The 12790-nt window shown below is 37.9% G+C and overlaps 1 protein-coding gene across 2 annotated transcripts in view; it reads left to right on the top strand.

Annotated features, from left to right (window-relative positions):
* Positions 1-1257: 1257 nt before the first annotated feature.
* KCTD3 (potassium channel tetramerization domain containing 3) overlaps positions 1258-12790 on the top strand; it is a 52045-nt gene continuing 40512 nt past the window's right edge. Inside the window, exons 1-4 of one of the 2 annotated variants that reach the window (XM_074351609.1) lie at positions 1258-1719; positions 5988-6041; positions 6451-6496; positions 8201-8274. In XM_074351609.1, coding sequence (XP_074207710.1) covers positions 1637-1719; positions 5988-6041; positions 6451-6496; positions 8201-8274 — 257 coding nt within the window. In that variant the 5' untranslated portion in view covers positions 1258-1636. Of the gene's footprint in view, positions 1720-5987; positions 6042-6450; positions 6497-8200; positions 8275-12790 lie in introns of those variants that run through there. The other variant, XM_045509513.2, reaches the window with a different exon arrangement.

Consider the following 12790-nt stretch of genomic DNA (forward strand, 5'->3'; position numbering starts at 1 on the left):
TTATAGAAACAAGAGATGGTGTCTGTGTATAGTTATGTGTGTGCACATGGGTGAGTGTGCACACATGAATTTGTGTGATGTGTTCATGCAGAAGATATGTTGCTTACTGTGATTAGTTGCTTATTGTGTTTACTCTAAGAAGTCAAACAAATTCCAGATTTATAATAAACTGTGCTGCTGTGGTACTCATGTACGTTTCGAGGAAAATTTAAGACGTGTATTTCTGATTTGCTTAATCTTAATTCATCGAAACATTGCTTTAAAAAAAAGGCTGTTCCAATTTTAAGCTGCTTTTAAGATCCTTTTTGGGTTTTCACTCTCTCAGCTAAGAAACAATTTTCTAAGAGCACATGCACAAGGTGAGTGGGTCATGAATCATGGCTGCATGTTTAAGAAGGTAGGTTATCTCCTAAACAGTTGGAATCCTTGATGAGATTAAGTGGGAACGTTATCTCCAAAGGAGGTCTGGTGAATGCAGATGCACAGTACACACTAAAGGGGAGGGAAGAGGCCCAAACAAGCAAAGAAAAAAACTGGTTTAAAATATTCTCATCCTAGTGTAAAATATGACTTTTATCTCACAAGGTGTTACAGTATTACCATTTAAAAATATATCGTAGTAGCCATTAAGGTTCCGGATTCCAATATACACTGTGTAAAGCAAAAAATAAATAAATTAGCAAAATTATATGTGTGTGCGAGACTTTAGTTGAGTGCTTACTATAGTTCGTAAACGTGTTGCTCTACACAGCCTAGGGTTTTTGTTTGTTTTGTTTCGCTTATTTTTGTCGTTTTGTTTCCTCCCCTGCTTAACAAAATCAAACTGCTTGGGAGAGCGGGGATGAAACTGAAGAGGGTAAGGTAACGAGTCTGCTGGAGTAAGCGCTTTAAAGTTTTAAAATCCCCAAATCCTCACCGCATTTCCACTATAAATGGTAATGTAAACATTTAGGCATGACCTCTACTACCTCTAAGAAGTTTTGCTTTCATCTCCCGAATCCACGTGGAGAAGGGAGAAAATAAAGATACTCAGGACGGTTTGCCCAGACTTGCCCTCAATCTGGGAAATCTTGAGTCCCGGAGCAGGAAAAATTGAATGTAAAAGAGGGGTTGGGGTTGCGGGGGGAGGAAAGAAGAAACGGAATCCCGTAGGGCCAGGCGGCGGGCCAGGAGCGCATTCCTCTGCCCTCCCTCCGCGCCCGCCGCGGGGCTGGGGAGCTCCTCCCCGCCTCTTCTTCCTCCTCCTGCTCCGCGGCCGCGGCGGACGAAGTACTGCGCGCTGCGGTGTTTTGTCCCGCGTGGCGACCCTTCCTCCGGCGGAGCTTGCGGCTGCGGCGACCGCCGTGGCGGTGGAGACGACGGGGTCAGCCGAGCGCTGACGGGAGGCCGGGGCCGGCCGGGCGGCCTGGAGGCCGCGGGAGGTGGAGGCCCGGCCGCCCTCCTGCGCCGCCGGAGCGGAGGGGAAGAGGCGGACGCCCGAGCGCCCCGCCCGGCCGCCGGGAAGGTGGGGGAGGCTCCGCACGCCGCCCGCCCTCGGGCCGCCGCCGCCCTGCTGGCCCTGCAGCCGCCGCCGCCGCCGCCTCGGGCTCCCGCCGCGGGCTCGGCGGCCCCGGCCGGGGAGAGAGGGCGGCCGGAGATGGCGGGAGGGCACTGCGGCAGCTTCGCCGCGGCGGCGGCCGGCAGCGGCGAGATCGTGCAGCTGAACGTGGGGGGGACCAGGTGAGCCGGCGGGGAAGGGCTCAGAGCGGGGAAGCGGCGGGCGGACTCCGGGGGCGGGGGGCGCCGGTGTCGCGGGCTCGCGGGCGAACGTGGGAGCCGAACCGGCAGGGAACGGAGGGGACCAGGCGGGCGGGAGAAGGTCGGTGGATCTCGGGAGGCAGGCGGTCTTGGTAACCACCGAGGGTCGGGCCCTTACTTATGGCCGCGCAGAAGGCCGGTCGCCGTCCCTCCCCCTCTCTGAGGGATCCGGCCGAGAACATTCTGTACCCTTCCTTACTTGACCCTAGAGCGTATTTCAGGAATTTGGTCGAAGCCTGGCCTTGTGGTTTGACTGTTGCAGGTGAACCTGCCTCCCTTTCTCTCCGGTCCGCCAGGTGTCTCTTTACCCTGGCAAGGAAGAGTACGGACAGGGTTGTTCCCCACACCTCCTTAGGGGGGCCGAGAATCTCGTGGAGGGAATGCAGTAGATTTGCAGAGCCCTGTTATTTACTTTCCGAGTTTCCTGGTGCCTGGTTCCGAAGGATCTGTTCAGCTTTCAAGGCAGGGTGTCCAGAAGCCGCAGTTCGAAGAGTTCCTTCTGGGAAGCTTCGGATAGTGGCACCTTCCGGAGCCCCCGCTAGTAAACAGACCGAAAGCTCTTCTCTAGTCTCTCTCTGGCCTTCTGCTCCCTTTCTTTTAATAAGTTTGTTGAAGGGAAAGGTCATGTGTTTATGGATTCACTCCTCTCAGAAATGGGAGTTTGCCAGCTTTATTTCAAGGAAGGGCTGGTTGAATTATAGGCCAGGTGGGAGGTAACGATGCGGTGCCCTGGGATATAGCGTATTTTGCTATGCTCGAGAATATGAAAGGTTTTCAACATCTAGGGCTTTTTAACTAGTATTTTTTAAAAGGCAGAACGGCAACACTGTGAGCCGTAGCGATAAAAATGTATATACTGGCTTAATCCTAAAAATTGAGTAGTTTTCTAAGTATGTTAGAGAATTCAGCACAGGACACTCATTCTTCATTCTTTTTCTGCTCACTCTTTTTTTCCCTTTATCTCCGAGAACAAAACTGTTTATTAGTATAAGAATTTACAACAGCATTGTTCCTATATAGATAACGGTTTCATGGACCAGAAGATCGATTTCTTCTAATGTAAAAAATGGGTATTTTCCTAAAATCCTGTGAAAATTTTGCAGGTTTGGTTATTTAGAGATGCAAAAATGGAATACCCTGTAAGAGTTTCCCTTCAGAAGACTAACACTTTAGTTATTTAAAATCCCTGCACTAGTTCCTTTCTTTCTTTTTTAATGGAGTTACGGGGAATTAAACCCAGGACCTCGAGCATGCTAAGCACGCGCTCTACCACGGGGCTGTTACCCTCCGGAGTTTCTAATTTCTGTTGATTGCGCATGTATTTCTTTTCAGGTGTTCTAAAGTACTTCCTAATTTAATTCTAAAATTGAACAGTATTGTTATTCACTGAATGTTGAAAGTGGGTAGCTTAATAGTTATTAATGACTAGAATTCTGTTTAAAATTTTAAATTGTGTAGGACAGAGCTGGAACGTTTTATGTTTCGTTAGTTAAGAAACTTGATTTTATTAGGCTCTAAATTTTTCTAAGTGATATTAGAAAAGAATACAAAATGAGAAATTATTAGATTGAACAATTTAGAAGGCAGGTGAGAGTTGTTACATAGGAACAAGAAACAAGTGAAAAAAAAACACTATCTTTAGATTTGCCAAGGTAAATTTATAAAACAAGTAATGACATGGCCTATAGAAAACAGAACATCCAAGTGTTCTAGGGATATTTTGAGTTACTTTGGACCATAGACTCTTGGAGCATTTTAGAGCTAGAAGAGATCTGGAAGTCATCTATATCTTGTATAAAACACAGTCACTTAAGTCATTGTAAAAGAAAAAAATTCTCAGGTCAAGGAATTGAAGGAATTGAAGTTGAGGAATTGCCGCTGATGGGACCACCTGTGGCACAGAATCAACGTTAGCTTGAAGTGGTAAGTGAAACTCAGAGAAGGAGAGCTAGTTTACTGTGAACAGAGAAGGCTATGCTATAGGGAAGTTTTTTTTTTCTTTCCCAAAAGAAGATAGGAAAATGGACATATTCAGAGGAATTACAGAAATAACCAATTTTTAGTATGTATTTAACACTTCATGGATTATTTAAAAAGTAGAGAACATCAGGTTTCATTTAGAATTGTTAATACCATTTACCAAAAAAACCCTAATGAAGTAAAAGAAACCCAGTAGGGCTCAATCTGTGATTAACTCTGTTATGAATAAGTGTGATTTGAGACCTGATGAGAGAAGTCTGGGACCAGCCAGTGGGAGACTCGTAACAAAGAACTTTGGAGTCAGACTAAGGGGTACTAGTTCCCAGGCTTTACCTCTAAGTAGCTGAGCAACGTTAGGCAAATTAGTTTTCAGTGCTTAGTTTCCTAAAATGTAAAATAATAAATAATAGTACCAACCTTCCAGGATTGTGAAAGAAATGTGAAGCAATAGATAGGCAATACAAGGATTAGTGGCATTATTAATAGTAATTTTGCAAAATAAATAATTTTAACTAGATTGCTTCCAAGTAAATTTAGTAGGAGGCAAGTAGCATTTAGTATTAATGCGGATATGCTGATATCTTTAGTAGTAACTTTTGCTGAGACCAGAGTACGTATGATTCTTTTCTTGGCATACTGTGGGTATGAGATAAAAACATAGAAAAAGATTTTCATATACATTGCTTGTCATATGTAACTTTAAATGATGTAATTTTTCATGAAACAGTATTTGGAACCAGTTTTAGAACTTCGTGGGTTGTTTTTTTTTTCCCCACTCCTGTCTTCTTCCTGGTCTGGGGAAAAACAAATAGTGGAGATGAAGGTCCTATCCCTTTGCCCAGAAATTCCAGATTACTAAACCCACTGCTGATTATAATTGAAATTGCTAAAATGACTTTAAGCAGACCAGTGTAATTTTCTAAGTAACACAAAATTTGAGTTGTTTGGCAGACAATTTGCTGAATATGCAGTGAACATGAAAGGTCACAAGTTAGAAGCGATCCTTATTTGGAATTAATTTGATGCCCTCCAAAACAGTGATTCATTTTTGCAGTGGATCCTTGGATCTTTCAGTTTACCATTTACTGGGTTTGCTTCTGTTTAGTTGACCAAGTCAGTTCCAGTAGCTAGTTGTAATCTGCTTCTCACTTTTTTTTTAACCTTTTCTTATGATTCTGCTAAGAATATATGGGAAAATTTGCTGTGTTTTCTTCAGTAAACTGGCTCCTTTTTTAATCTGGTTGATGGGCACAGAAAAATGAATGTGGAGTGAAAGTAAAGGTCTGTTAGGCTCTCTTCTGTGTGAAGACACATGGTGATGGGGAAGAGTAAGAAATACATAGTGTGGTGTGATGAATCTTAAAAAGAAAATATTCAGACATCAAGTGCAGGACTGGATGAGCCCTGTATTGCATTCTTTATCATGCTAGTTTACATCAGTTGTTGATTGTTTTGTCCTCGTCTGTTTCACTAGGCTTTGGTTAAAGTTCCCCCTAAAATTGGTGGTAACAAACAGACTTGATCAAATGGCAGTTAACCTCAAAACAGTGTTTACTGAGTTATTTTTGAATGAATGAATGCAACAGTTGTGAATAGCCCAAGACTACATATAAAGAAAGTGTTAAATGCATTATGTATGGGATTAGTATGAGTTCAGAAAGACAATATAGGATTGAATATTTGGAAAAGCTGTTAAAGAGCAGGTAGAACCTGGATGGTGCTAAGAAAGATGGATGGGATCTGGACAATTGGAAAGACAGAAGTTGATCCAGCTGGGATAAAGATACGAAATGGTGTAAGCATGAATTGTTTGGGGATATTAAGAAGTACTGTCTTTTAGAGGGGGAAGCAGTTTGTGTTGGAGAGATGAAACAGGACCTGAAGATAAATTTGTGTATTATGTTGAGAAGTTTGGACTTGGTATGTGGGCTAATTGTTGAGTCTTCAGCATATTGGCATGCTAGAAAGTAGTGTTTTAGGAAGCAATATATGTGAATAAATTATTTGATTTTTGTTGCGAGCTCTTGGAATAATCTTAACTCTGAATTGAAAGTGGCAAGATTTTGAAATATTAAATGTAATGAATATAATTGATACAGTCATAGCTACTCAACGTGTAAATCATTAGCCAGTGTATTAAAGCACGTTAGCTAGCATTGAAATTTCAAATCATGTCCTCATTTATAATACAAGATACATTTTAATTGCAGGTTTAGTACCTCAAGACAAACACTTATGTGGATTCCAGATTCTTTTTTTTCCAGGTATTTCATATAATTCTTTAGTACCTTTTTTTTTTTAATACAGTTGATTATTAGAATGATAAAAATTTCCTTGTCTGTTAAATTAATATTTTTATTTCTTGAATAAAAATACTCTTTTTTAAAAATTTAATTTTGGGGGGAGGGAGGTAATTAGATTTTTTGTTTGTTTTAATGGAGGTACTGGGGCTTGAACACAGGACCTCGTGCATGCTAAGCACGCAGACTACCCCTGAGCTATATACCTGCCCCACTAAAAAATCTTAACTCTTAAAATAGAATTTTTAAATTGTTATTTTATGTTGGAGAAAGGATGATTCTTTGTATTGGTCTTTGACATTTGAAAAAATTAGGGCATTTTAATTACACTCAGATTTTGAAAACTAATTGTCTTAATGTTAATGACTTCTAGCTTGCTGAGTGGAAGAATTTCAACACTTCGAGATGAAACTGGTGCTGTGAGTATAATAATGTTGATGTGTATTTCTAAGTTTGATCAAATAATGCTTATAATGCTTGATCCTTATTATATGGTGACTTTCAGAAGAGAGGAGGGCTATTCTTTTAATAACAACTAAATGAAAGATAGTATATGTACTACAAGTTTTTTATTTCTTGTCATGAATAGTGTTTCTATAATTACAGAAGAGAACCTGAAACAGGGAATACTGTATATAGCAACTTAAGTACGCATGATTAGTGGGATTGTAGGATATAAGCTTACAATTGCAAGTAGAGGAAAGATTTCTTTTAATCAGTAATTGAACCTTTGACAGTAAATAGATGAATGTAAATACTGAAGTATTTTGGTTTTGAATTCGAATGGTAAGATGTTGTAGATTAGTAAAGACCTACAATTTTTTATTTTGGAGAAAACCTTGGAAACTAGTGCAGCAATGGTGGAGTACAGGAAGTAAAGAACTATTAAATTTCAGGACAAAAAATTAGTTTATACATATAAAAAGCAGTTACAATGTGCACAACAGCATGTAAATGTTTAGTGCTCACAAAAGCAAACAAGGCTTTCAGTTTGGAGGCAACAGTGACCCGAGAGGTTATTTTCTGTGGTGAGATTTGCAGATGAAATAAAGGAGTACAAACAGATATGTCCATGTGAGACTGTAACAAAGACATCAGTAATAAGATCTTCACAAATCTGTGATGGTTCTTCAATTTCTGATTATAATAAAGACAAAAGCAAGAATTTATGGAGTCAGAAGAACCTCACTCACCGTATATAATTGATTGTCTGACTTAGATAAGCTTTAAATGGTGTTCAGTTTTATAGCTAGAACTTTTGTAATTGGTTCAAAATAATGTTGGCATACCTTCCTGTAAAAAGTTATCAATTAATGTATTTTGTATTTTTAAAACATTTTATTTTCCCTGTATGTTTTCTATAGTGCTGTGTTTGTTACTTAAAAAACTTTTGTTGTTGTCGTCACCCTCCCCCCATCCCACCCGTAGCCCTCAAGGAAACTGAGATAGTGGTATAGGAAAGGGTTAAGGAGAGTAGTATTGTTTTCCAGTTTTGACATCAGTGTGCAGTGTTTACTTTTCTTGTCTTTTCTTTAAATTGAAGAACAGTCAGTCACAGTGTGTCCATTTCTGGTGCACAGCACACTGTCCCAGTCATATGTACACGTATGTCTATTCTTTTACTTTTCTTGATTGCCCCTGTGTGTATTATAAAAGTACCTTGGTGTTTTAATGATTCACATATGAATCACAAGTTATGTTAAGTCACAATCACTGTCACCAATAATTAATGATCAGACGATACAGGAAATATTATTTATGCATAATATTTTCAAAGTATTTATTTGAATTCTGGAATATTTCAGATAAAAATTTTACCTTTGGTATCACTTTCACCAAACATATTAATTAAATAGAAATGGGAAAACTGACTTATCTGATACCATGTATCCTGCGTATTAAAATATTATCAATCTAATAATGGCTTTTCAGGTTAGAAGAGACACCACCACTACTACATTAAGTGCACATGGTTATAACTGCATTTCAACTTTTAGAATCATTAAAATTTAAGAGTGGAAGAAAATACAGTATTTAAATAATTTAATATTTGTTCCATAAGTTTTAAAGTTAGAAGTTTAATTTGTAATTTGAAAATGAACTTTATATTTCTTTATTTACAGATATTTATTGATAGAGATCCAGCAGCATTTGCACCCATTTTAAATTTTCTTCGGACAAAAGAGCTAGACTTAAGGTAAGAAGTGTATCTTTTTAAAGTAAATTTTTATTGATAGGTATGGTTTTAGATACATTTTATGAAGAAAGGGGTTTTTTCCCCATCAAGATTATTTTTGTTTCCTCAGAAGTAAACTCTCATAGACACAGGCCACCATCACCTCTTCCTCTAGATGACTCTTGACAGCTCCCTAGCCTGTTTCCCTGCCTTCATTCTTACATCCCTTCTATTCATTTTTCACAGTATAGCCAAAATTGTCTTCTGAAAATGTAAATCTGATTTGGTTATTACTCTGCATAAAGCCCTTATTTGATACATTATTGGATTACTGGCTACGGATTTTGTACTTGATGTTGGTTCTTAAGGCTCATTAACCCAGCCCCTGCTTCATTTCTCTTGCTTCAGCAGTTTCAACCCTTTCTGTCCTGGCTTGATCACTTTGGTGATCTCCACTGTGTCCACCTGATGTAGGTACCCATAGTTTCTGATACTGCCGCTACTCCAGTGTCTGTCTTCCATTAGACTTAAATTCTAGAAGGGCAAGCACTATTTACTGTGTATCTTTAGGATCAAGCATTGTGTTTGACGTGTAACAGTACATATTTTTTTGTGGGTAAGTGAATGCCCATTTAAACTGTTTCTTTCACTTTGCCAGTCTGGATTCCTACCAGGAAAAATTTACATTTTATTCTACTTTTATTTCGTATACTACTAGTGAATGTTCACTAAGGAGCTAGTAATACTTTTTCAGATACAGCTTTTAAAATTCTGATTACTTCTTTAGCTGCTTGTTTATAATAATACAATTTTTGGTTTATATTCACTAGAATATGAGCTTCTTGAAGACAAAGATTTGTCTGCTTTGTTCCCTGCTGTATTCCCAGTGTTGTCAAAACAATATGTATAGTGACTGCTCAGTAGATATTTGTTAGATGAATAAAAGACTTTGTTGGGGCTTTTTGTTTGTCTGTTTTTTGGCCTGGGGTAGAGGCTGGGAGTATATTACTGTTTACTTCTGGAGTAAAATTATTTTTAGCATTTGGTTAAAGAAGCATGAATTTACTTCTCGTTAGTGTCCTTGTGACAAATCCACAACTGAATCAATCACCCATGAAAGGCAAAAGTAGTTTAAATGTCTGGATTTACTACTTTTCTTACAACTTGCTTCTTTATGTTACTTAGGGAAGCCTAGCAAACTTTAACTCTTTAAGTAGTACCTTCCAAAAAAAGATGGGAAGGAATTTTTTAAAATACTGTATTCTGCTTCTGTTTTTTGCATAAAATTCTTGTATTGCCCTTGTCACACTTTATTTTCATTATCATATTTGTCTGTCTGCCCTCCCCAGAACTGTTATTGGTGTCCTGAGCCACCTTGTAATTAGCCAGTATTACTGTACTGTTAACAAAAGTGGTTTTGAAATAGAATAAGAAAGTTTTAACTGTTCTTATGTTAAACTAGTTAAGAACCAATTTCACAAATAAAACCAATTTAATATCACAATTGCATGTGTTTATCAAGCCCATGGAAATATTTTTCTTTTTTAAGAGTTCTTTTTTAAAGAGCAGTTTTAGATTTACAGCAAAATTAAGAGGAAGGTACAGAGATTTCTCATAACCCCCCACCCCCATTATTAACCTCCATTATTAACATCATTTATCAGAATGATACTTTTTTTTTTTTTTTTACAATTGATGAACCTACACTGACATCATAATCACCCAAATCAGTAGTTTATTTTTGGTTCACTCTTGGTGTTGTGCATTTTGTGGGTTATCACAAATGTATAGTGACATGTATACATCTTTGTAATATTGTACAAAATATTTTCACTGCCATAAAAATCCTCTGTGCTCTGCCTGTTGCTCCCCCCCCCCCCACCACAAACCACTTCTCTCTTTTTCTCTTTTTCCCATAACTGGCCTTTTCCAGAATGTCATAGTTGTAATCACACAGTGTGTAGCCTTTTCTTATTTATTTATTTATTTATTTTTGGCCGGGGGGCGCGGTTAAGATTGATTGATCGATTGATTGATTGAACCTAGGACCTCATGCGTGCTAAGCTTGCATTTTACCGATTAGCCTTTTCTGATTGTCTTCTTTTACTTAATAATATGCCCTTAAGTTTCCTCCATGTTTATTCATGTCATTTCTTTTTACCACTGATAATGTTCCATTACCTGGACGTACCAATTTACCTATTCACCTACTGAAGAGGCTATTTTGATTGTTTCCAAGTTTTGGCAGTTATGAATAAAGCTGCTGTAAACATCTGTGTGCAGGTTTTTGTATGGACATAAGTTTTCAGTACCTTTGGGTAAATACCAAGGAGTGCAGTTGATGGATCATATGGTAAGAGTTTGTTTAGTTTTGTAAGAAACTTCCAAACAGTCTTACAAAGTAGCTGTATTACTTTGCTTTCTCACTAGCAATGAATGAGAGTTCTTGTTGCTTCACATCCTTGCCAGCATTTGGTGTTAGGATTCAGGATTTTGGCCATATTAATTGATGTATAGTAGTAATTCGTTTTTTTTTTTTAAATCTGCACTAACTTAATGGTATGTGATGTGGAGCATCTTTTCATATGCTTTTGCCACCTGTATATCTTCTTTGGTTAAGGTTTTTGGCCCATTTTTTAATTGAGTTGTTTTCTTATTGTTGAATTTTGAATTCTTTGTATATTTTGGATAACAATCCTTTATCAAATGTGTCTTAAACAAATATTTTCTCATTCTGTGGCTTCTCTTCTCATTTTCCTGACATTGTCTTTCATAGAGCAGAAGTTCTTAATTTTAATGAAGTCTAGCTTATCTTTATTCCTCTCATTTTTAAGTCCTTATTTTCTCAAACTCAGTGCTTGCTGTTCCCAAATATGCAAGAATAACTTTTACACTTTTTCCCTCTAACATGTGTTAATTGGCTTTGCAGAAATTAAAAAAAGCCATACAGATTAGAAGGAAGATATAAAACTGATGATCACAGATGACCTCATTGTCTGTATAGAAAATCCAAAAAAATGGACAAAAAACTCCTGGAACTAATAAGCAATTATACCAAGGTTGCAGAATGTAAAATTAATGTATGAAAGTCAATTGCTTTTCGATATACCAACAATGAACAAGAGAAACTTGAAATTAAAAGCACAATACCATTTACATTAATACTGCCTAAAAAGAAATACTGAGGTATAAAATCTAACAAAATATGTATAAGAGCTATATGAAAAAAACTGCAAAACTGATGATTGAAATCAAAGAACTGAAAAAATGGAGAGATAGTCCATATTCATAGATAGGAAGACTCGGTGTTGTTAAGGTACCAGTTCATCCCTTCTTGATCTGACTGAGTGCAATCCCAGTCAGAATTCTAGCAAGTTACTTTATAGATACCAACAAACTGATTCTGAAGTTCACATGGAAGGGCAAAAGACCCAGAATAGGCAGCATTACTGAAGGAGAACAACAGAGATGGAGAACTGCCACCACCCAACTTCAAGATTTATTATAAAACTAGAACAATCAAGACAGTGTGGTACTGATGAAAGAATAGACAAATAGATCCATGGAATAGAATAGAAAGCTCAGGAATAGACCCCACACATATAGTCAGCTGATCTGTGACAAAGGAGCAAAGGCAAAACAATGGAGTAACAAATGGTGCTGAAACAACTGGATATCCACATGCAAAAAAAAACAAAACAAAAAATCAGGGTAGACACAGACCTTCCACCCTTCACAAAAATTAACTCAAAGTAGATCGCAGACCTACATGTAAAGTGCAAATTGTAGAAGATAACGTAGGAGAAAACCTAAACGCAGCTGGGTATGCCGATGTCCTTTTAGATACAACCTAACCACAGTGTCGTGTTATATCAGGGTAATTGTTTTATATTAAGTGTCATCTGTGATCATCAACTTTATACCTTCCCAATCTGTATGCCTGTTACTTCCTTTTCTTGCCTTACTGTGTTAGTAAAGATTTCCAGTAGAATGTTGAAAAGAGTGGTGAGAGGGAACATCCTTGCCTTGTGCTGGATCTTAGTGGAAAAGCTTCATATTTCTCACCATTAAATATGATTTTAGCTATAGGTTTTTGTTTTTGTTTTTTATAGTCTTATCAAGTTGAGAAGGTTCCCCTCTATATCTAGTTTACTAAGAGTTTTTATTATGAATGGGTGTTGGATTTTGTCACATGCTTTTTTTGCACCTGATGATATGATCCATGTGAGTTTTCTTTTTTACTCTGTTGATGTGGTAGACTGTATTAATTGATTTTAGAATATTGAACCAGCCTTGCATACCTGGGATAAACCCCACTTGTGGTGGTGTGTATTTCTTTTTAATACATTGTTGAATTTGATTTGCTAATATGTTATTGAGAATTTTTGCATGTGTGTTCATGAGAGATAGGTCTGTAGTTTTCCTGTAATGTCTTTTTCTGGTTTCGGTATTAAGGTAGTGTTGGCCTCCTAAAATAAGTTAGGAAGTATTCTCTTTGCTTCTGTCCTCTGAAAGAGATTGTAGAGGATTGGTATAA

This window comes from Camelus bactrianus, chromosome 23 (assembly GCF_048773025.1).
Source record: "Camelus bactrianus isolate YW-2024 breed Bactrian camel chromosome 23, ASM4877302v1, whole genome shotgun sequence".
Lineage (NCBI taxonomy): Eukaryota > Metazoa > Chordata > Mammalia > Artiodactyla > Camelidae > Camelus > Camelus bactrianus.